At 40.8% G+C, this 23,849-nt stretch overlaps 1 protein-coding gene and 1 non-coding gene across 2 annotated transcripts in view; one reads left to right on the top strand and one right to left on the bottom strand.

The window, feature by feature from the left end:
* Nucleotides 1-23,849, bottom strand: part of LOC105937031 (dynein, axonemal, heavy chain 7) — a 98,483-nt gene that overhangs the window by 58,526 nt on the left and 16,108 nt on the right. Inside the window, 12 exon segments of the mRNA XM_036139622.1 lie at nucleotides 1,366-1,515; nucleotides 3,111-3,359; nucleotides 5,172-5,270; nucleotides 7,657-7,869; nucleotides 8,248-8,375; nucleotides 9,906-10,008; nucleotides 15,258-15,426; nucleotides 15,608-15,717; nucleotides 15,793-16,005; nucleotides 17,471-17,611; nucleotides 17,810-18,008; nucleotides 20,774-20,967. Coding sequence (XP_035995515.1) covers nucleotides 1,366-1,515; nucleotides 3,111-3,359; nucleotides 5,172-5,270; nucleotides 7,657-7,869; nucleotides 8,248-8,375; nucleotides 9,906-10,008; nucleotides 15,258-15,426; nucleotides 15,608-15,717; nucleotides 15,793-16,005; nucleotides 17,471-17,611; nucleotides 17,810-18,008; nucleotides 20,774-20,967 — 1,968 coding nt within the window.
* Nucleotides 21,097-21,169, top strand: trnar-ccg. The gene has a single exon. It is a non-coding gene; the product is annotated as a tRNA-Arg (tRNA).

The raw sequence follows: 23,849 nt of genomic DNA, 5'->3' as shown, positions 1-23,849 counted from the left end.
AATTGAGAAAGCTTTATGGATGGGAAGTGAAACGTCTTCAAACTTCGCAAAACAAGTCCAGTTGTTTTGTTGTACTGTACTATTTCATGGAAATAGTACAGTACAACAAAACAAAACACTGAAATCGTTTACAGTATGTGCAACGATGCCAATGTAGGTGGTACTTGTCAAAGTAAATGCATTTGGATGGCAGGACCCAGGGTTTAACAGTATAACATCGACCAGACCATCACTCTGCCTCCACCTGTCTTTGTGGTGCCAGGTGTTCCCTCTGTTAAGTGGCGTAAACTATACACGCCATCTGCATGATCCAGCAGAACAGGTCACTGTCATCCATTTCTCTCTGGTCCAATTCTTATGCTCATCTGATCATTGTTGACACTATGTATGGCACCCAGACAGATCTGCAGCTATGCAGCTTCACACACAACAAACAGCAATGTTCTGTGTATCTGACACCTTTCTATTCGGACCAGTATTAACAAAGTCAGCAGTCTAAATCATAGGAGCTCATTTGTTGGTATAAACCACAGTTTTTACTCCCCACCTACAGCAATAAGCCTTGGCCTCCCATGATCCTGAGACTGCTTCACAACTCTTCCTTGGATCACTCTAATCGATTAAGACCGCCGCACACTGGGAACACCCCACAGACCTGCAGTTCTGCAGTTCTGACCCAGTCATCTTAACACGGTTTGGGCCTTGTTGTCAAATCCTTGCAGAGCCCATTTTTCTTGCTTCAAAGCCAACAAAATGTTCACTTGCCACCTAACATCCACCCATTGAAGGAACTATGCCGGAATTTATTTTTGTCCAGTTCAGAAAATTGCTTTTCACACAATGCATTATGACTTAAAAGACGTAATTTCATAATAACATTTGAACAAACGATTGCACAATCAAGCGAGTCCAGGCTTTTAACAGGAGCTACGATTAAAAGATGGTTATTCACTTGTTCTGTTAGTGGTCACAATGTCATGCCTGGTCAGTCTATGTTTAGGACTTAATCATCAATGAGTCATATCAAAACTGAGAGTAGACATGCTAACTTTAGCTTAGCCCTTCAGCTAACAGCTGTGGAAATTGGTTAACAGAATTAAGCCATTTTGGAGCAGCTGGTCGAGGCTGTTCTGCACAACCTGCTGAGGCAAATTATCTGTAGCTTTCATTAAAAAAGGGACAGCAGAATCTGAAACATGACTGGTGAATGAGTTAACTGGGTAACAGTCAACAGAGTGATGTAGAACCTTTGGTTCTGATCAAATACAGTAAAGGTTTGATTCTACGGCGTACCTGAGCATTGATTTTGTTACCTTGTGTCTCGGGCTTCAGCTATTTGCTAATATGATGAGGTGATGATTTTACCTTGGAGGAGGCGAAGCTTCTGTAGCTGACAGCCAGGATGCCATCGGACCACTCATGAGAGACGGGGTCAAACTGGCCGTACAGCTGGCCCATGGTGATGGATTTGGGGTTGATTACTGTGATCTGGACCTGGTTCTCCTCCATCAGACCCTAAAGTAACGACATGTTTGAACAGAGATAGAGCGTCCTTACCTGAAAAACAAAAACACTGAAAAACGAGGAACAACTGGCCCACATACAAAATCTTCCTGCTAATACTGAAATTACTCCTGGTGTGACTGAGTCAAGGCAGCAGAAACTCAAACTGAGATTCGGGCCGTGGCTCGAACACAAAGACAGAGCAAACTGGTCGTAAACAATATGAGGTGGAGGGGGTGGAGCTGGACATAGCCAGGTGGTTGATGATGATGATTAATGTAGCGTTTCTCCTAGCCATGTAAATCCAGCGAGCCGGTTCTGGTCCTCTCTGTTAGATCGATAACTGCTAAACAAAGTCTGCAGCTATGAGGTGGATGAGTTCACAGGAGAAAAATGTTTGTCAGAAAAGCTTTGGATATTAATTGTAACACATACATCCAAACATGAAGGTTTGGGAAAGACTTGGGAACCTTCTTTAAAATCTTAATCAACCCACAGAACATTAATTCTCACAATTTATAGAGAATATGTTGCTTTGCTTTGACTTAAGATAAATCTATATTTATTAGGGCTGGGCAAGTTAACGCGTTAATTTTGCGTTAACTCATTAGACTATTAACGGCGATATTTTCTTTAACGCGCATTAACGCATGTTGCTCACATGCTTTTATTTTGTGAAGGTCTGTTGCTGCGGTGTAGGGGTTTGAATCAGAACAGTAAGTGGCGATAATGCGCCAATAACCTCGCTGTCAGCCAAGCCTCGGATTCAGAGGAAGAAAGATACTGGCCGGAAAAAAACAAAGCCGACATGCGGAAGGCGGTGTTTCCCGCAGGTACCGCAAGCGAGCTTAGGCGAGGCGGTGAGTTGACGGCCGGAACAAGTTTTGTGCGGAGCGGAGCGGGGGGGTCTGCATCGACGCCGTCGGTGAAGTCGCTTCTCGTTTCAAAGTATCCATGTGTTTTTGCCTGTTTTTCCCTGCCATTCACTATATGAACGCGAGAAAGCAACAACAAAAAACCGCGTGTTAACGTCAAATAAACGCAAGTAACGCAAGCATATCGAGTTAGCAAGCATTTCAGTTTAAAGTTCTTCCAGCATGGAATATGACAGAAACAAGTTAGTTGTAACCACTGCCAAGTTAAACTTTGGTATTGAACATAAAATGGTAATGCTGCTCCCTGCGGTTACCTCAGAAATTGCCTGTTTTTGGTAGATTTTTTCCCCATAAAGAGAATTCCCTGTCAGTGGCAATAAGTTTTAATTTATTATTATTGCTATTTTTTGTTTTACATGTTTAAGTTGAGCTTTACACTAAATATGTGTTACTGATAAGTGCTACAAATGTTACAACACTTTTGTTCATATGGCAGCAGAACATTAAAATAGAAGTGTTCTTTACACTACTTTTGAATTCATTCTTGGAGTTTGTAAATACAATGCGATTAATCGCGATTAATCGCGATTAATCAGGGCGATTAATCGCGATTAAATATTTTAATCGTTGCCCAGCCCTAATATTTATATGATGTAACTTTTGTGCAACATTTCACTAATTCTGTTGCCTTCGTATAAAAAACCTGACAGCCTTTCTCCGCCTGCTGCCTACCTTTTTAAAGATGTCATGAAGAGCTGCGGCCAGCACACGGTAGGCACAGGTTTTTCCTCCAAAGGGTTCGCCCACGAGCATGAAGCCATGCCTGACGATCATCATCTCGTAGATCTGCAAGATTTTCTCAGCGAAGAACTCGGTGACTTGAAGGTTCATGAGCTGGCAGTTTTCCTTAATGGCCTCCAGGAGAGTGTTATAGTCTCGTTTGGGGAGTTTGACACCCGGGAAGAGATCAGAGGTAATACCCTGCAATAAATTAGTAATGTAATTAAATAGTAAATATAGTATGACCGAAATGTTTAGCATTCAGAAAAAAGCCCATTATATGAGTATCACAGCACCCTGGAAGGGATGGGTAAAACACAGGCAAAACCATCTCATAAGGTTAAGTGTTAATTTTCTGTGTTGCTGGGTTGGATGTTTTAGATCATTATCCTGTTAAAATACAGCAGTAATTATGCATTTATGGTTTTCTGAATAACACCACCAGATTGTTATTCAAAACTTGCTGGTATTTAAAATAATTCCTGATGCTAAGCACGTTAATATGGTTTCCAGAGAAACAGGCCCACAGCATCCTACATCACTCAGTGTGCTTAAAAGTGGGCATGAGGTGCTTTGTCACATATCTACCCTCTGTTTTATAGTAGACACCCTTGGATTTTTAAAAGTTAAATCTTAGTCTCATATGACCAAATCACACAGTTCTAGTTCAAGTCCCAGCAAACTCCTAATGTTCACATTTACGATCGTAGGACAGAAAGGGCTTTTTTTCCCCACCTATTTAATTCAACTTTATTTATATAGCGCCAATTCACAGCACGTCATCTCAAGGCTCCTTACAAAGTCAAATTCAATCAAATCATACAGATTGATCAAAAAGTTTCCTATCTAAGGAAATCCAGCAGGTTGCATCAGTAGATTGCAAAAGTTAAAATAATAACAATGCAAATTGTAGAGCAGTAGGAGAACTCAGCAGAGAGAGAGAGAAATAGACCCTGATGTCCTCCAGCAGCCTAAGCCTATAGCAGCATAACTATAGAGGTAGCTCAGGGTAACATGACCCAATCTAACTAGAAGCTTTGTCAAAAAGGAACGTTTTAAGATTAGTCTTAAAAGTAGACGGGGTGTCTGCCTCACGGACCAAACTGGGAGTTGGTTCCACAGGAGAGGAGCCTGATAGCTAAAGGATCTGCCTCCCATTCTACTTTTAGAGACTCTAGGAACCACCAGCAGACCTGCAGTCTGAGAGCGAAGTGCTCTGTTAGGAACATACGGGGTAATCAGGGCTCTGATATATGATGGAGCTTGATTATTAAGGGCTTTATATGTAAGAAAGAGAATTTTAAATTCTATTTCTCCCAAGCTAACAGCTGATATGAAGTTAGTGGCTAATGGTTGCAATAGAGACTTTGTAACCCCAAGGGATACTAAAAGTAGGCTTTGGGGATGTTCTAGTTTTCTTAACACATCCTCAGTGTGTTTGGCAGCAGGTAAACCTACTCTTACTCTGTGCTGACAGGTTTAGGCTATTTTCCTTTGGCTATTTCCCAGATTATGAAGATAAACATAAATCTGGTGTACTTGAAAAAACATATGTCCTTGTCTTTACTGTCTTTAACATTTTAAAGAGTGGTTGATAGATATTGGAGTGTGTACCACGTCATATTTAAACCCAAGTGAAACAGAAAGTCATGGGTTACTAATTAGTTGCTCCCACAAACTCTTAACAGTCTAAACAAATAAAACAAAAACTAATTCATTTTTATTGAGTGATTCTGATGCAAAAAAATACTTTTTACACATGATTGAAAATCATGGAGGATGCTGTATGGATATAAACCCATTTACTTTAAGATGAAGGAGCAGGGCATGTATGCAGAGAAATGATGAATATACAGAGTGTACATGGATTCAGTCATGGAACAATTCTGATCAAAATTATGATAGATAGGCCTTGTGCAGGGAGATTAGAGATGAAATAAGTGGAATTAACACAGACCGACATCAGTTACGGTGAACTGCTCCATTAATCAAGAGAACGTGAGCTCAACACACCTCAAAAAGCTTCAGATCGTGGGCCAGGAACTTTGGCAGATTGACATCGATGATGGATCTCAGCAACAGGGTGTCCTCATTCTCGTCTGGAAAAGCCAGCTGCAGAGGGGAAAACGTCCACAGGACGAGGGGACGAGGGTGAGAAAGGAGAAAAGCAAGAGCGAGACACCCGCGGTAATAGATATAAACAAAGAGATTAAAGGATCTCTGGAGAAATGCAACACAAAGGAAACAAGTAAAAACGAGACGGCGTCTAGCATCAAGCGGGCGTGTAACGTGATGGAGACGTGTGAAAAAGAATAGAACATCCAACATGTAATAAGAAGACTCATAAGATGAGTCCTGTACAGCACATGTGTAATACAGCGGAGACGTGATGTAACTGAGACATGTAACCTCAATGAGGAGTATAACAGGTGACACGGAGGAGAAGCCTTACACGTCTCATATTAAAACAGCACAGTCATTCAGACAGAAAGGAGTTTACTCTTGTGTGACATCTGACTGGTGGATAATACGTTCAAGAAAAGAGGAGATATTGTCAGTTGTTGCTAGGAAACTAAAAGCATACAAACCAGCATCAGTGTTAGTCTGTCTGCTCATCTAATACAGAATCCACTGGGGAAAAAAAACACTGGGTTGAAATTTCTGCAAAACCTCCAGAACAAAGGTGGGTTATCTGACTAAAGTTGTAGCTATGGTTACATGGGTTCATTTGTAACGTAACATTCTAGTTGTTAAGTTAGTGAGTCTGTCCCTTCTGTTTTGTTTGAACATTTTATTTAAGGAATTTGAGATAAGAGAAGTGATGCAGAACAGGGACTCTAGTGATCTCTGGTGAAGGTGGTAAAGTCTGGAAACCAAGTGAGCACGGGCAGGAAGTGGAGGAGGCTGTGCAACTTCCTAAATGAACACCAGTGGGAAGGAGAAGTGGCGTCTTGTTCTAGAGGAGGTGGAATGGGGCACCAGGGAGCTTAAACAAGATGGGAGAATGCTGTGGAGAGGAACATGACCTGGACTGAGGTCTGCAAAGCTGAATTTCACTGCTCTAAGTTCCTCTTCTAGGAAGTGTATGCTGTGCTTCCAAGCTACACACATGGTAGCTAAACTACACACACGGGGCGTTGCAGAAACGCCAGCAGGTCCCAAGAGAGGTAGCCTAAAGCACATCATCAGCTGCTGCTCTAAGCTAGCACACAGCAAAAGTTAACACACAGCTTCAGTCGCTTCAGCTAAAAACCACCAATCAGGCCTGAAACCTGGGAGTAGTGATGGACTCAGACCTGAACCTTCAAAAGCATCTAAAGACAATTACAAGGTCAGCTTTCTATCGCCTGAGGAACATTTCTAGGATTAAAGGACTAATGTCTCAGCAGGATCTGGAAAAACTAATCCATGCGTTTATATTTAGTAGAATTGATTACTGCAACGGTGTTTTTACAGGTCTGCCTAAAAAGCGGATCAGAACTCTGCAGCTGATCCAGAACGCTGCTGCCGTGTCCTCACTAAGACTAAGAACGTAGAGAACATGGACCCGGTTCTGAAGTCCTCACTAAGACTAAGAACATAGAGAACATGGACCCGGTTCTGAAGTCCTCACTAAGACTAAGAACGTAGAGAACATGAACCCGGTTCTGAAGTCCTTCCATGGCTCCCTGGATCTCAGAGAATAGACTTTAAAATCCTTCTGTTAGTCTATAAATCCCTGAATTAGCACCTAAATACATCACAGACTTGTTATCAGGGCATCAATCCTCCAGACCACTCAGGTCTTCTGGCTCCAGCCTGCTCTGCAGAACCGGAACCAGAACCAGACATGGAGAAGCAGCATTTAGTTCCTGTGCTCCACTTATCTGGAAAAAAACTTCCAGAAAACTGTAAAAGTGCTGAAAGCCTGAGTTCCATTAAATCGAGATTAAAAACACATTTGTTTAAAATTGCCTTTGAATGTTCTAGTTAAACTGTTTTACTGTTTTTAATGTCCTTTTTTTGTTTCTACATTCTATCCCTACTTGCTTTTATTCCTACATTTTAATCATGTAAAGCACTTTGCATTGTCTCTGTACTGAATTGTGCTACATAAATAAATTTGCCTTTCCTTGCCTGCCTAAGCACTAAGAGAAGGCATGACCAAGTCCTCTTGACTCTTCTTTGAGTCCATCAGTAATGGACATGTGTGGGCAAAGCAGTTTTGTCCCTCAAAAAAAGCCATTGTCTTCGTCAAAGCTGAGTTCTGATCAACCTGGATCGCCTGGATGAGGGTGGATGATGTTGAAAGACCGGAAACACCAACGACGTCTCCACATGCATCAGCAGATGTATTTACACAACAAAAAAACAGTTTTTTAAGAAATAAAACTAAAACAGTACCATGCATATAATAGCTGGGGGATATCATGCATAACTGTCTCTAATTTCCATCTGGACTGAAATGGACTGATAAAAGGAAGACGTGATCAGGTCTGAGTGGAACTGCTGAACAAACCTTCAGGTTTCCTGCAGCAGTCAGCACAGATTTGACGGCTCTCATGCCGTAGTCGTAGTGACTCTGGGAGGACAGCTGCTCTGAACACAGCCGATAAGTGGCCACGATTTTCACTGAAAGAGGCCGCGCCGTCACAAAGCCGCAGGAGTAGAGGACGATCTCTGCAATCATGGCGTAATCTGGCACCATCATAGCCACAGTTCTGAACAGAGCCTGGTGTGAAGAGGCAGTTTGGGTTATAGAAACATGATGAAACAAAGAAATCAGCCAGCACCACTCAACAACTTCAACAAGAGGCCTCAAGAATGAGACTTTGTTTTGATAACACTTTAATACCAACAATATCAGAAGAAAAAAGTTGGAAACCCTGAACAGTGGACTTTCTAAAACTGATAGTTTAAAATATGAGCCATCTTTATTTGTCATTGCAACATAAAGTCCAACAAACATGTCCTCCGTATTTAACCCTCCCCCAGGGAGCAGTGGGCTGCCACTGGATGGCGCCACAGGGATTATTCTGGGGCTCGGGGTCTTGTTCAGGAACCCAGAGTGGCGTTCTGTGGGATTCAGACCTGGGAACTTGAGACGTACCTTGAGATTGTCTGGCAGCTCTGAGCGTCCAGCGTAGCCAGGATTCATGGTGATGAACACGGCACACGAGGGGTCCAGTTTCAGCTCTGTCCCCTCAAAAAGCAGCATTTCAGCGTGGGCAGCGATCCCTGGACAAACATGTTCATTAGGCTGGAGTCTGTACTGACTGTAGGGCTCTGAACAGTCAGATTGTGTAAATGGACAAACCACTGAATAACTAAACCTAACCAAGAATAATCCAAGACCTGTAAACTGTCAAAACTGAGAAGGTGATGCAGTTTAGTTGGTTTCTTTTTACATTTTCTGGACTGACTTATTTGGGATCAAACTCAGGGCACGCAGTCCACATTCAGCTGATTCACTTTTTATCTGGTCTGCTTGGTCACATTTATATAGATCATAACCAGAGGAATATAAGACCATCGAAAAAGCTCAACCCCAGAATTAATGGGATTCAGTTTGCGCTGACTTCATCAGTTTTCTAAAGATATGAGCAGAGACGGGCGTCAGCCTGAAGCCAGCCTTTCATTTTTGGGCCATTATGAACTTGACGAAGGGCCCTTAGGTGACAGACTGTCTCCATTCTTATCAGTGTGCGCTTGCTGATATAAACACAGCAATGCAGCGATCATCATTTGAAAAATGGTTTTTGAATTTACTCTGGATCTAATGTTAAAATCAGTTTAATGATCTGAAAACAATGTAGCACACAACAAACAACGCACAGAAAGGGACCAAAATATTTTGTCCAAGGAGTATTTTTCACCCAGTGATGCTGAACTGTTTCCCAGCAGCTGAGTTAGCTTTAAAATGTCTCATCAGGTGCAGGTTCTTATTTACAGTCATAATCAATAAATGTTCAGGTTAATAGGAAATCTTGAAAAATAACCTTAAACCGGAGCTCACATACTTTTCCTTAACTCTGTTTCTTTATGATACATTTGTTTATTTTTTGTTATTGGTCTGACGTAATATTCTAATATTACATGTTGTGTTTTCTGTGTGAAGTTAATTTATATTTAATTTATGTAATTCACTGAAAATAAATACATTTTTCAATAATAATTAGATTTTATTTAAATATGACTGTATGTTTGTACCTTTTAGAAAACAAAACACCTATTTTTGTTGTGTCCAATCCAAAATGAGGATGTGACCTTAAAGAAAAATGGGTAAAATATGTTTTAATGCACTTTAAAGGGGTGCAGGACTGACTCTTTGAATGAAATGCAATGCACAAATGAAATGAGGAATGATTTAGGACACTTCCACAGAGCTGTAGGTCAGAGAACTCATTTTTAGCATATTTAAATTTTAATTCTTAAAAAAACAAACATTCATAAATACTTGAAAAGCAGCAGCAGTTCAGTTTTGGGTGAAAATATCTAAAGCACCTTTCAGATGTTCTGAGAAAATCATTAAAAACCTGAACCATACTCGGCTCTCTGCTGGGCGGCTAGAAACAAAGCTGCGAAAGAAGTTTTCCTGGCCAGACTACACAAACCGCCTTTGCTTACAGTTGCCCTTCTTTGTAGTTTAAAACCTACTTCTTTTTCTTTTTTTTTACCACTGAAGCTTTGCCAATCCTTTGGTTTCTGGTCCACTGCCAGTTTCCTTCGGGATCAGAGGAAAAGAAAAGCAGAAGGTTGAGAACAAACCTCTCTGGATGGTGAGAATCTGCTGGGCCACCACGGACAACACCTCCAGGTCGATGCGGTTAAACTCGTCAAAGCAGGCCCAGGCTCCACAGGACAAAAGGCCCTGAGTGCGCACATAGATACACACACACACACACACACACACACACACACATTAATTTAACTGATGAGGGCCAATGGCAGCAGCCTTGCACAGTACTTCATGGTTGGACACATTTACGGATAAGGAATGTTCTTAGCACATTGTTTAGGAGTTTATTTCAGACATGTCAAGAACAGAAAATAAGCTAAATTAATTATTTGAACCAAAATCAAAACAGCACTACAGTAGGGCCTGCAATGAATTAGCCAACTTCTTTGCAGAGGAAAAAAAAAATCGGGGGGTTATTCTGCGGATCCACACCAAATCCAGCACCAATGTTATGCTTAAACATAACAAACACAGAGAAAATGACTACATTTTAACTACTCAATTATAAAAGCTTAGAAGAAATTATAAATCAGTTAAGCTCCTCCTGCTGCTTGCTAAAAAAAAATCTAGCCTGTCATTGCATCTGACCTGATCCAAATAGTAAATTCATCTCATTAGGTGTTTTCCCTCAGGCTTTAAAAACAGCAGTTATTAAACAACTGATATAAAGAGCAGTCTGGACAAATCACATCAGCAGCATTACAGGCTAATATCCAACCTTCCATTTATCAATAAAATTATAGAAAAAGCTGTTTCAACAGTTAAACAGCTTCTTTACAATGACCAACCACTTTGATGTTTTCAGTCCAGTTTCCGTGCTCACCACAATACTGAGACCACCTTCGTTAAAGCTGTCATTGAAGTCCACATAAATACAGACTGTGGAAGAACCACAGTGCTGGTTCTGTTGGACCTCAGCGCTGCATTTGACATTATTGACCGTTATATATTATTAAAGCGACTGGAGAGCTGGGTCAGACTCTCTGGTACAGAACTCCATTGGTACAAATCCTACTTATAGAACAGGGACTTCTTTGTGGGTGACTGTGGCCTGATGGGTTGATTAGTTGTCTTGCAATTGGAAGGTTGTGGGTTTAATTCCAGCTTCCCCTTGTCACATGTCAATGTGCCTTTGGTCAAGGCACTAAACTCCAAGCTGAGAATTGGTGTATAAATGTGTTAGTGAGTGCGATTGGGCTCTAGTGTACAGCGCTTTCTTTGAGTCGTCAGTTTGACTAAAAAAGTGCTATATAAGTTCAGTCTATTTACCATTTTATCATTCTTTGTGTCAATAGGAAATTTCTCATGAGAGCAAACAAGAGTCATACGTAGGATTCCCCAATGTTTAATCCTGGGACCTCTTCTATTTAATATCCATATGATCCCACTAGTTGAAGTTATAACTTTCAATTTCAATTCAATTCAATTTTATTTACATAGCGCCAAATCATGAAACATGTCATCTCAAGGCACTTTACAAAGTCAAGTTCAATCATATTATACAGATTGGGTCAGATTATACAGATTGGTTAAAAATGTCCTATATAAGGAAACCAGTTGATTGCATCAAAGTCCCGACAAGCAGCATTCACTCCTGGAGAACCGTAGAGCCACAGGGAGAGACATCTGCATTGTACATGGCTTTGCTGCAATCCCTCATACTGAGCAAGCATGAAGCGACAGTGGGAAGAAAAAATCCCCATTAACGGGAAGGAAAACCTCCGGCAGAACCGGGCTCAGTATGAACGGTCATCTGCCTCGACCGACTGGAGGTTAGAGAAGAGAGAGCAGAGACACAACAAGAGAGGCAAAAAAGCACAGAAGCACACATTGATCTAGTAATCTGTTCTACATTAGATGGTAGTAGCGGGTGAGCCGTCTTCTCTGGATGATGTCACAGTTAACAGAACGTCAGACCAGGTGTACCTACTATGTAGAAAAAGAGAGAGAGCAAAAAGTTAAAAGCTGAAATGACGACAGTCATTTCAATGTAATACAATGCAAAACTGGAGAACAGTAGAAATCAGTAGAGTGAGAAAATTAGACCCTGATGTCCTCCAGTAGGCTAGGCCTATCACAGCACAACTACAGAGATAGCTCAGGGTAACATGAGCCACTCTAACTATAAGCTTTGTCAAAAAGGAAAGTTTTAACATTACTCTTAAAAATAGATAGGGTGTCTGCCCTATAACAAAAAACAAGATTAGTTACCATAACTACGCAGTTGATACTCAGTGACATCATGATGTCACCAGGTGACTCTGAACCATCCATGCACTGAACGGATTCTTAGAACAAATCAATGCATAGATGAGCCAAAACTCCAGCTGAACAGAAACAAGACTGAAGTTATTATCTTTGGACCTAAAGAGGAATGAACTAGAGTAGAAGCTTCAGTTATTACGGCTACAAACTAGTGATCAAGTCCAAAATCTGGGTGTAGTGATGGACTCAGACCTCAACCTTCAAGGACACATAAAGACCTTCACAAAGTCAGCCTTCTGTCACATGAAGATCATTTCCAGGATTAAAGGACTGACGTCCCAACGAGATGTAGAGTAACTCATCCACGCGTTTATCTTTAGTCGCATTAATTACTGCAATGGTGTTTTCACAGGTCTGGCCATAAATATCAATCAGACAGCTGCAGCTGATCCAGAACGCATCATGTTCCCCTTTCTGTACCCCAGCAGTAGCAGAAGTTGCGCTCGTTTTCACCAGGACATCTGCATAACAGTGTAAGGTTTACACTGTTATGCAGATGACGCCCAGGTTTATCTCCCTCTTAAAAAAGCCAATGGCTTCTCATTAGATTCATTGTTTAAATGTCTCAATGATATAAAGTCCTGGATGGCCTCAAACTTTTTTATAATTGAATGGGCAAAAAACAGAGGTGATGGTTTTTGGTGGCACGTCTTAGATCTTGGTTCTTTGGTATAATATGTTAGGCCAGTTATCACAAATTTATTTTTTTTTTCATTTGAGGCAGCTAGCTAAAGTGCATTTGTAACATCTAGGCTGGATTACTGTAACTCTTTTTTTTTTGGGGTCCATCAGGCGCCCACAGGTTGCTGCAGCACAACATTTAACTGGAATAAAAAGGTCTGAGCACATCACCCCCATCTTAAATTCCCTTCATTGATTGCCTGTATGTTTTAGGATCCATTTTAAAGTTCTCTTATTTGCTTTTAAATCCCCCACGACACACGTTTCTGAGCTGCTGCACTCCCATACACCTGCCCGCTCCCTCAGGTCTGCCAATCAGCAGCTCCTTATTGTCCCTAAATCAAAACGGAAATTAAGAAGAGATTGTGCCTTCGCTGTGATGGCTCCACAGTTGTGGAATAATCTGCCCTTAGATGTCAGACAGGCCTCCTCTCTTTCACCGTTTAAGACTCTTCCTAAAACACACAGAAGTATTTTGCACATCCTGAGAGGTTGACACTATTGTTTAATTACTTTTTAATTAATTTAAACTATTTTAACAGTTTTTAAATATTTTACTTTTCTATTTTAGCTTGTCTTTGTTTTACTTTTCTATTTTAATTTTACTGTTATTTTCAGTTGTACATACAGCACTTTGACAACCTTTGCTATTTTAAAGTGCATTTTAAGTAAACGGGTTATGGGTATGGTATGGATAGTAAAATATTAGTTTGCTCCTGTAATACATGTTGTATTTGTCTTTAATATTTATATTATTGTTATATGTTTATTTTGTATATTAATGTAATATTTATTGTTAAATGATGCAGTTATATGATTAAACAGTGCTGGACAAGTTGTGTAAAAGCATTTTTTTTTTTTTTTTTTACATTTAACATTTAACAGGTAGCCAGAAAGTAGCTGTGGTGAAATGAGAAATCCTGATGAGGTGAGAAGAAACAAAAAACAAAAAAAGTTGTACATCTGTCACTGTTGCCATGCCAGCATATTTTCAATTATGCTTCATTCAGACTGGGAGTGAGGGAAATTAAGGAAAAATACATTACATTTAGAAGATATACAAATCGCTTTTCGCCTCTAAAAGTCAAACAGATTCAAACAGAGAGAAAAAGCTCTTCTGAATAGAGAAATTAAGGAATAGAGACCCGGTAAAAAACTAGTAAAAAATTCAAATATTGCACTTTTTCCCAACACAGTTGCATGATTTAGAAGATTATAAAGTGTCAAGCTGCGGTTTTACCCTGGCATCAGGATTTGTAATAATGAGTGAACCAGTGCATCAAAGCAAAGCCACAGCATTCCAGTTTGCAGTAAAATGAGGTAGTAATAGAAGCACATTAATAATTTCCTGTCTCTGTATAGATTCAGGCATTGAGCAAAATTTATCGGAATGGAAAAGCTTTACTTATTGTGTCAAAATTGTATTTTTCAAAAGTAGATAATTTGCATGCCCTCAAGTAATTCTTTTTTTGTCACTTGCCACATATATAAATATATTAGGGCCTGGTGGCGGCGATGTATGGCAGCCTTGCTTCTGTGAGTCTGCTCCAGGGCAGCTGTGGCTGCGAACACAACTCACCACCGTCAGGGTGTGAATGGCTGCGTGAATGACTGATTGCAGTGTAAAGCGCTTTGAGGTCGGGGGGAGAAATTTAAACAGCAGGACTGGTTATGGTGGGCAGATAGAAAAGTCTATATTTGACTTGAGACCACCTTGTTTTTTTTTACACAAGCTGTTAATGTAGATGCGAACACCCTCGCCCCGGTTTTTACTACTGACAGCGCAGCTCATGTCTGACCAGATGCCCGTTAGTCCCTTCATAATAACATGAGGAATGGAGGCCATATCTCAGAATAATTGCACAGCAGTCTCTCATCTCATGATTTCTTGTTAAATTTAGCTTCATCTAATCTACTTTGTTCACCAGGGAGCGGACATATGCAAACAAGATTGAAGTGTTAGCCTTCTGCTTAGCCATTAGTCCATCCCCGGCCTATCACAATGCCTTCGTCTCCTCTGGGTGCTGTGCCTGTGGGAGCTCTGCTTCATCAGCCACTGGATCTCCCTCATATAGCTGTCTGCAGCTGATCAGGGTGTGTAGAGTTGTAATGCAGGATACACGTAGTTCTACGATAAACTGCTAAAGGTATACTAGTCTACCATCATTACACTGAATGCTCAATAACTTTTTTGCCGCCAAAAGTCCAATGTTCTCAAGAGCCATTGTGCAGGGCGCCGCTGAAACAAAAACCCCAATTGTGATGGTGAGATATAATTAAAACAGCTCCATGTTTAATCGTTATCCTTTCAAAAGTGCAACAAAATAAGCATAATATCTCCTTTAATGCTCTGTGTGAAGTAAAATGTGTGAAATGTTTGGTTTCAAATGCCTCTGAAGCTTTTATCTTAAGCGATAAGAGGAGAATGTACTCACTTTGAAGAATTTGCCCAGCGCAATGTAGTCCAGTCCATCTGAGCAGTTAAAAACCACACACTGCTTGGCCACGGCTTTGGCCAAGTCTTTGGTGGTCTCCGTCTTCCCTGTGCCTGCAGGGCCCTCAGGGGCCCCTCCCAAATGGAGGTGGAGGGCTCCAAACAAAGTACTGAACAAAGCAGAGACGCACAGGAAGAGTAAACTGACAAGATATAAATCGACTGCTGGTATTTACTTACATTTCCTACCTCTGGAAACTGATGCTTTTATCAAGTCATCACTTAAATATAAATATAAATCATAAAAAACAGTGAAGAACAACAGTAAACTGTTTTAAGTGTCAGTTTTACCGGTAACAGCGGTCAGTGAGTGGAGTAATAACCAGCCTCGGCGTGTTGCCCAGGTATTCATAGCCGTAAGGTAAACCAGCATTGATCATCTTGGTGTGAAGCTGACCATCCTGCACAGAGTGGAGGTCTCAGTGTCAACAACAAAAATGATCAAAAAACTTCAGCTGAATTGTCCTTTAACACACCAGCCAGTAGTATCGCAGCTGGCTCAGCCACTCAAAGTCATTTTCGTCTTTTATTCCTTTTTGCACCAGTGTGGCTAAAACATCCCGGGCATGGACGTCCAGCACAACAAGAGCTCCAAGCGTCACGCGGTTTTGTTTGGACAGCTTTCCACGGACCAGAGCCACGATGTCATCAATCTGTCTGTTGTTCTGTGCCAGGTAGTCATCCAGGGCCTGAGACAAAGAAGCTTCATTAAAAAGACGAAGGCAGAGGTTTGCACATGGCAAATGTGTGCAAGTCTGAGTTTGTAACTCAGTATTATCAATAGGAGACAGGTTTGATTTAACAAACCACTTCTAAAGCCGTCTTTATCTAAATGTTTGAAACAAAGCAACCATGTTTTTAGTCTATTCTGTAGCTCACAATCTCATTTTACCCTGCATGACAAAAACTCAGTCTAGGAAAAAACGGGACATCAGCTGCAGGCCATTGAAACTATTGAGCCATGTTAGCAACAGTAAGTTCCTGTTGTCATTAATCAAACAATGTTAACAGCCTAAGTGAATAACTCTGGAGAATAAGGACTATTCAACGGTAAAATTTATCTTTTAAAACATTAAAACTTTCTCTTATGCTGTAGACCAGGGGTGTCAAACATACGGCCCGCGGGTCGGTTCTGGCCCGCCGAACAATTTAGTCCGGCCCGGTGGCTAAACGCATTATCATTATTCAAAAAATATATATATATATATATATATATATTTTTTTTTTTTCAGTGTCCAGTCTGACAATGTGGCAATACGAATTGTTGTCTTAATGCCAAAAAGAGCTCATCAGATTTGACTTTCACAAGTGGAGCAGTACTGCTTTTGCCATAGTGCACCGCTTGATTTATGAATGTGAATAGTTTTATTATGATTCATGTGGGGAATATCTCAAATGATATGGACACTACAATGGGAAAGTAGGAAAGGAAAGGAAGAACAAGAAGAAAAAAAGAAAAGGTGAAAGAAAGAGGAGATAAAAGGAAGAGAATGATAAAACAATTATTGAAAAAAACATGTACTTAGTTTAATTGAAAATTTGCAGTTCTTATATTGTCCACGAGGGGTGCTGTGGTTTAATCAGCAGATGGTAGCACTGAGCTTCAGATGTGGAAAATTAATTTTAAATAATTTCTAAATTTTTATCTGTTTGATGTATTTTGTCATGCAGGACAGTGTTTTTAAATTCCAAAAAATGTGAATAAATGTTTTTCAACATTGTGCAATCACTGTGATCAGTTCTTATGTACAATGCACAAGTAAATGTTTAACTGAGTAAAAGTATTGTTAAAATTGCACATACTTTTCTTAAAAACGCTGCGGTTATTCATAATATATTGTGTAAAAGTGAATTAATTTAATATAAAAATCAACAACAAGTCCACTTTTATTAGTTGTATTTAATCTTGCAATGAGTTTACTCGTGTGGCCCTCTTGAGATCAGATTAAGCTGTATGCGGCCCCTAAACCAAAACGAGTTTGACACCCCTGCTGTAGACTGTAGGTTCTTTGGTTGCCAGATCTGATGCACAGGTAACAAAACTCTGAAACCACATGGACCACATTAGAAGAAACAGGCCTACTTGCTGATGATGTGAACCCATCAGTCAGGACACCTAAAACATGAGAGCAGACACAAAACAGGACTGAGCACCTTCGGTCCCGAAGCAAGAGCTTCATGGATATCCTTGGTCCAGTAGACCTGTGAGACACACAGGACAGTCTGGCCAGGCCAGGCCCGGACCCAGTTCATCCTCTGCTCTTCTGGGTAAGCCTTGATTGCGTCTCCAATTACCTGCAACGCCAACAGATTTAGTTCCTGACTGAAACTGCTTATGTATTTAAACTGAAAGCTACAGTTCCCTCAAAGTCAATAAAGCTTGAAGTTACACCAAGTTTTCCACACAATATATCCTGCAAGAATAATGTAAGAACATTTTTTATCAACTCTCACATGTGCTTGACAACTCTATAAAACTAGTCCACCCAGCACCTTTTGCAGGGAGACCGCCATGCCAATCTCCAGTTCAAGAAGCCATTTCTCCACCTGACCCCTGGTTTTGGAGGTGGAAATGATGTCCAGGAGCTCCACCATTTCACCTTCACTGCTCTGCATGTGGGTGATATTCAGCTCTTCAGTGAACACCACACTGGCAATGCCTTCAAAGCATTTCTTCAGATGGGGCTGCACTCTGGTCCAGAGAAATAAAATAAAAAAAAAGATTGATCTGTCGTCAGCGGTCATTGGGTGAGAGGTAGAGTACAAGCTGTACAGTCCATCACAGAGACACACAATCACGCACACTCATAACTAAGGAGAATTTCTGCACAGAGATCATTCAGTCTAAAGTGCATGATTTTGGACCGTGAGAGTGAGCTGGAGCGCTCAGAGAGAACCTATACATGTAAACGCCTCACAGAAAATCCCCATCCAGTATTTGAATCCTTCTAAAGGCCAACACATACTCCCCAAAGACAGGACAACTTCTTCTTTCTGGCCAGGACATTTCGCAGTTCACAAAAACTCAAGTGAAGAATCCTTTGAAAGACTTCTAAAGTGTCATCCACTGCAGCATACCCATGTAGATTTTTGGAGACACTTCAAGAAAAAGTCCTTCCAAAAATGAGTGACAAAAACAAGCTAAAGCGACATTATGATGTCACATTGTTCTTGCAGCCCTGGGAAAGAGAACAAATTTCTCTGTTTCTCTGTCTGAACACACTGGCGTCTACTGTGAGGCAGCGGTATTAACAACCATTGTCCTGCAATTAACCGAAAATATACAGTTCAATTAAAGTTATAGTTCCCTGAAATGACATAAAATGTTCTCTTGGCTGATAGGAAACCCTGAATTCCTAATATTCACAGGGCATCAAGAGAACAAAACACAAAAAACAGAATACCTCCTGATGTTGGCTGTAAAAAGAGCTCTGAGAACGTCAGAGATTAGTATAGAGTGGGTCTAAAATCATGATGGATGTGAACAGGAGCACATCAGAAATGTTTTACAAAGACCTCCAGGGAACTCTGTTAGCTTCTAAAATGAGGACACTCCATAACAGGCCTAATTTAGCACATTTCTCTCCTTTTTAACATTCTTTACATCCCTGTTTGTGCTGCAGAACATCAGTGTTGGCTTTCTTTCTCTGAATATCAGAAATTGGAGTGAAACCCGCTGGTAGAAAACTGCAGCCGTCGGCCCATATAACATGCACCCCCACAAAATAACAGTCTCTCTAATATTAACCACCATCTGTGGCTGACACAAACACCAGTGGCAGCGCTGCAGAAATCCCTTTTTTCATAGAGCGGATGGCCCGGTGCTGGCTCTGTATCTTCACAGATATAATGAAAAATTTCCGGCAGTCACAGAGAGATTGAGGGACTGCAGGGGGAAAAATAAGTGAAAATTGAAATAGCATGGAGAGTATGAAAGGTTAAAACATCTTTTGTTTGGAATCACAATCTACTAAATGGAATAACCCTGCGAAATTAGATAAGCGAGGATCACAGAAGAGAACTTATGGAGAACCATTATGGAGATAGAGCCCGTTTACCCCATTTCCCTCAACGCTGGTTTTGCCTTTTTGACACTTCAGAGCTGAAGCAGAAGCTGCCATGCCAAACCCTCTTCACCGTCACACATGTAGAACTGGGAAATCTCTTAAACCTGAGGCACTGGTGGCTTAGTGCTTAGAGAAGGCTGTAAGTTCCCTGGTTTGAATCCCCCAGACTGCCTCTCTGGGTCCCCTGAGCAACACTCTCAGCCCCAGAATGCTCCTCTGGTGCTGCCCAGTGGCAGCTCCTGAGGGACGGGTTAAATCCAGAGAGCACATTACGTTGGAATGAAACAGTTAAAATGACGATTCTCATAATTAAATAGATCCTGTTTGACAACTGGAAGTAGGCTAAAGGTAACAGAAAGCAACACATCAATTCCTGCTCTTAAGCACTGCAGGCCTCACTGGCGTTAAGGTCAGAATTCATGACTCAACACTCAGAAAGAGACTAAGAGTAAAAATGGCTTCCATCGTATACGCCACAAAAACAAAAAAAAAACACATTTTGATTATTTTCAAGACTTTCAGAATAATATTCTGTGGACTGTGAATACTTTTAGGGGCTGAGTGTCCTGTTACTGGGTTACAGCGGTTCAGAACATCTGGGGCTGCTTTGCTGCTTCAGGAATCGGTCAAATTCTTTGTCCAAAATTGATGGAGTCATGAATTCTGCTCTCTAGCAGAAAATCCTGAATCCAGCCATAAGTTGGTGTATTCAAGCTCTAATACCATTGTCTTATGCAGCAGGAATGTGATCCAAAGCATATGAACAAGTCCACCTGTAAACTGCTCAACAAAAACAAAAGGAAGTTCTGGAGTGGCCTAGTCAAAGTCTGGAAATCAATTCATTCAACTGAAAGGCTGTGGCATGACCCTAAACAGGCTCCACATGCCTGAAAACACTCCCAAATTTAAAGTAATGCAAATATAGAAATGCACTTATCATCTTAAAGGGCTTCATGTCAGTTCTCACAAACGTTTGATGGCAGTTGTTTCTGCCAAGGCTGAAAAATAAGGTTTAGTGGGTAGTTATTTACAGCCACCTTGGTTTGTATCGTTTGCTCCTCTAAAACATAAATCACCATTTTAAAACAGCTTTTTACATTTACCCAGGTCACTTTTATCTGATATTAACATGTGTTCAATGATCTGAAACATTCAAGTTTGACAAAAAAGCAACAAAGGAAGAAATCTGTGTGAGTGCAAATACGTCACAGCACCGTGCGTACAAGAGTAAAAAGGTATTTAGAAACATAAATTAACCGTTACATGAACTGTTTCTGGCCTTCAACCACAACCTCTCATGGGTTTAAGGGCATTAAGGGCTTCTACAGCTTTAAACAAGATTTTTCCACCAACAACACAACTGACATGAAATGAATGCATTTTAGTTTACCTTGTGGGGTCTTTGGTCTCGGAGAGGATCTCCAGAAGTTCTTCATTGGAGAGGAAGAAAAACCGAGGAAAATAGAGGCGTTTCTTCTCCAAGTAGTTATTCAGACCTTTGAGGATGCTTTCCAGGAACTCGTTAGACTGTTTCAGGTTCTCCACCATCTTATCGATGGCCACCACAGCTAAAACGTGTCTGTCCTACAACACACAGAACAGGGATCATGGCTTTGGACAACCAGGGACTGCATGTTTTCTGACATTGGCGGCCATTTTTATCATCAGATTATCAGAAGATGATCTGCAGTCTCAGCTGAGGAGGCAGTAAGAGGCCCAGTGGCCTAATGGATAAGGCATCAGCCTCCGGAGCTGGGGATTGTGGGTTCAAGTCCCACCTGGGTCGTTGTGTGGTAGTCTTTGTTTTATGTAGACGTGGTGTTAGGTGATCACTTGGTCCCTACCGCCCTGTCACAGAGAAGTAGCTGTTTCTTATCTACAGCTGAGAGGAACCGGTTAAATAACTTCCTCATCAGGAGTATCAGCTGTGCTCTAAGATGCCCCATCAACCCAGTGGAGATGGTGGGAGACAGAAGATCTATAGAAGGAATAACCTCGCTGTTGGACAATGTCTCCCACCCTAAAGGAAGCTGCTGGAGAGCTTCTTCAATGACAGACTGCTGGATCACAGACCCGTCCCCCCAGCAGCTGTTAGTGTAAAGCATCACTGCTCCCAGGAAAGTTTTTATCATCTGTGTTGTTGTTTTTTATTCTGCTGATGTTTGTCACGCAGAAATATACATACACATTTCACATAGTTTTTAAATTCTTCAGTACGCTATTTCTAATAACAGTACAGTATTTATTTTCTTATGATGTAAATTTTCTCTTTGCTGCTGGTACACTTGAATTTTACCACTTACCCACTTCTATTCTTTTCTATTCTATTCTATTCTATTCTGTCTTAGAGTGTGAAAGGTCCTTCCTGTGAGAACAAAATTTTCTCTCTCTGCCATTAACAGGATTCCTCCGCAGGCTTCAGCTCCACTTTCTGAACACGTGCATGTGTCATGTTAACAAAGCTGTGTGTGTGTGTGTGTGTGTGTGTGTGTGTGTGTGTGTGTGTGTGTGTGTGTGTGTGTGTATGATGGGGGTTTGTTTCACTCATGTAAAGCAGAGTTGTTTGGGAGGAGCTGCATCCCCGCTGAGGCTACAGATCGTCTTTCGTACAGTAATTAGAAAATTATAAACCAGCAATGAAGAAGTGTGCGCTTCTTTTAAACTTTTTATTCTTTATTTAAAGACACAAAGTAAAAAAAAAAAGCCATGGATTCATCTGTCATCATATACATATAAAGAGGTGCTTCACGTTGTAGTTTTTAGCGCTCATCTTAAAGAAACGGCCATTTCTCCACCAAGTTCACACTGAATGATGTGGTCCATGTTTCACCAAACAGTTTAAAGATGTAACTCAAATTCTCAGCACTAATGTTGCATCTATGACATTATGCCACAAGCTGTAAACAATGTAACAGTAAATCTACTTTTAAAGATTGTGCAGAAAATAGCTGACCTGATTAAATGGAAAAGTTGGATATTCTATTAATAGATAAAAGCTTGATATCAGAAGATGGATTGAATGAAATAAAATTCTGTTTTTTTTCAACAGGAGACAGATGCATTAACCCTCCCAGCTCTGAAATCTTTGTTTTCTGTCTTCCTGCAGACTGTCAGTACCATTTCCATCTTTAATGGCGGGCCGCGGCTCACTAACTTCTCACTCCAAGTCCACTTTCAAAGCCAGCTACCTCGTAGCCAGTCGTGTGGGGCGTAGTAAAAAAGCTGTCATCATAGCGGAGGAGCTAAGTCTGCCTGCCGCTGTGGATCTGTGGATATTCTATCCTGCAACCATTAGGCTGTTAATTTCTAAATGGGCAGCAGGCCACTTTGGACTGGAAAGGTTGGGCACCAAGGTCAAAAAGGTGAAGAACCCCTGATTTAAATGATCTTACATTCCTTTGCAGCAGTTTGATTATAATTACAGTATGATTGCTCTTGATTCTTTACTTTGAGTTGACTGAACTCTTTCTCATTCTACAGTGACTGGGGGATTGGCTCAGAATGCAACAAGACATTAAAAAAAGAAGACAGATTAATAAAACCACTGAGGAGGAGGTTTTTGTCTCTAATCAGACAATAATCAGTGTAAGAAACGGATGTTTTAGAGGCTAAACGAAGTGGTCCAGCTCGGTCGCAGATGATACACGGACAAAAAGTCTGATTTGATTGGGTTGCAAAGGCCAGACAATTATTCCACCAAAGTGTGTCTGATTGATAAAGTATGGTTCCATCTTTTCATAAATCTCATCATGCTTATGATTTTGGCCCATTCTCTGAGAGGACAATGTAATAATAGGTCTAATTTTATATTCACTGAGCCAGCGGGAGCTATTCAGGAGCACACTGAATGGATAACATGGTATTATGTGTGATAATGTAGTTTTTATGCACCGAACAGATGGCTTTGGTGGAGGACAGAGAGCGTGCAGCTCATACAGCAGTGAAAAACTGGAAGGTAAAAACATTTAAACAGATATGCAAACCAAAGGCGTATCTTATTAATTCTGGATACATATAAAATATCACTGTGTAATTATTTCTGCTATGCATGAGTATGCTAGCAAACAATAAATCCTTTATTGTCGATAAGCTGAGAGATGAAATAAAGAAATCAGAAAGAGACGGAAGGAAGGTGTGCAGCAGAGATAGGAGGAAAAAAGATCAAAATAAACCTTTTAAATCGTCTTTTTATATGTGAAATGGGCCCACAGGAAATGACATGTCAAGCAATAAAACAATCTTCCGAATTATTACATGAAAAATTATAAAAAATAAAAAAAATAGAATAACAGAACGCGCTCTTGCACTCAAACATTTGTGAACCTTAAGCCCCTCCTAGTGGCGGATCTGATGATAATAAACAGATGTGCGTCGCGTTAAGAGCGAAGGGCTCCGTGCTTCTGCTCTCTCTGCTGTTTCATGTGTTTGCATTATGCTGCTGTCAGAGGGAAATAATGCTCTGTTGT

This window comes from Fundulus heteroclitus, chromosome 7 (genome assembly GCF_011125445.2).
Source record: "Fundulus heteroclitus isolate FHET01 chromosome 7, MU-UCD_Fhet_4.1, whole genome shotgun sequence".
NCBI lineage: Eukaryota > Metazoa > Chordata > Actinopteri > Cyprinodontiformes > Fundulidae > Fundulus > Fundulus heteroclitus.
The sequence above is the reverse complement of the archived record's forward strand: the minus strand, read 5'-3'. Positions and strand labels throughout refer to the sequence as shown.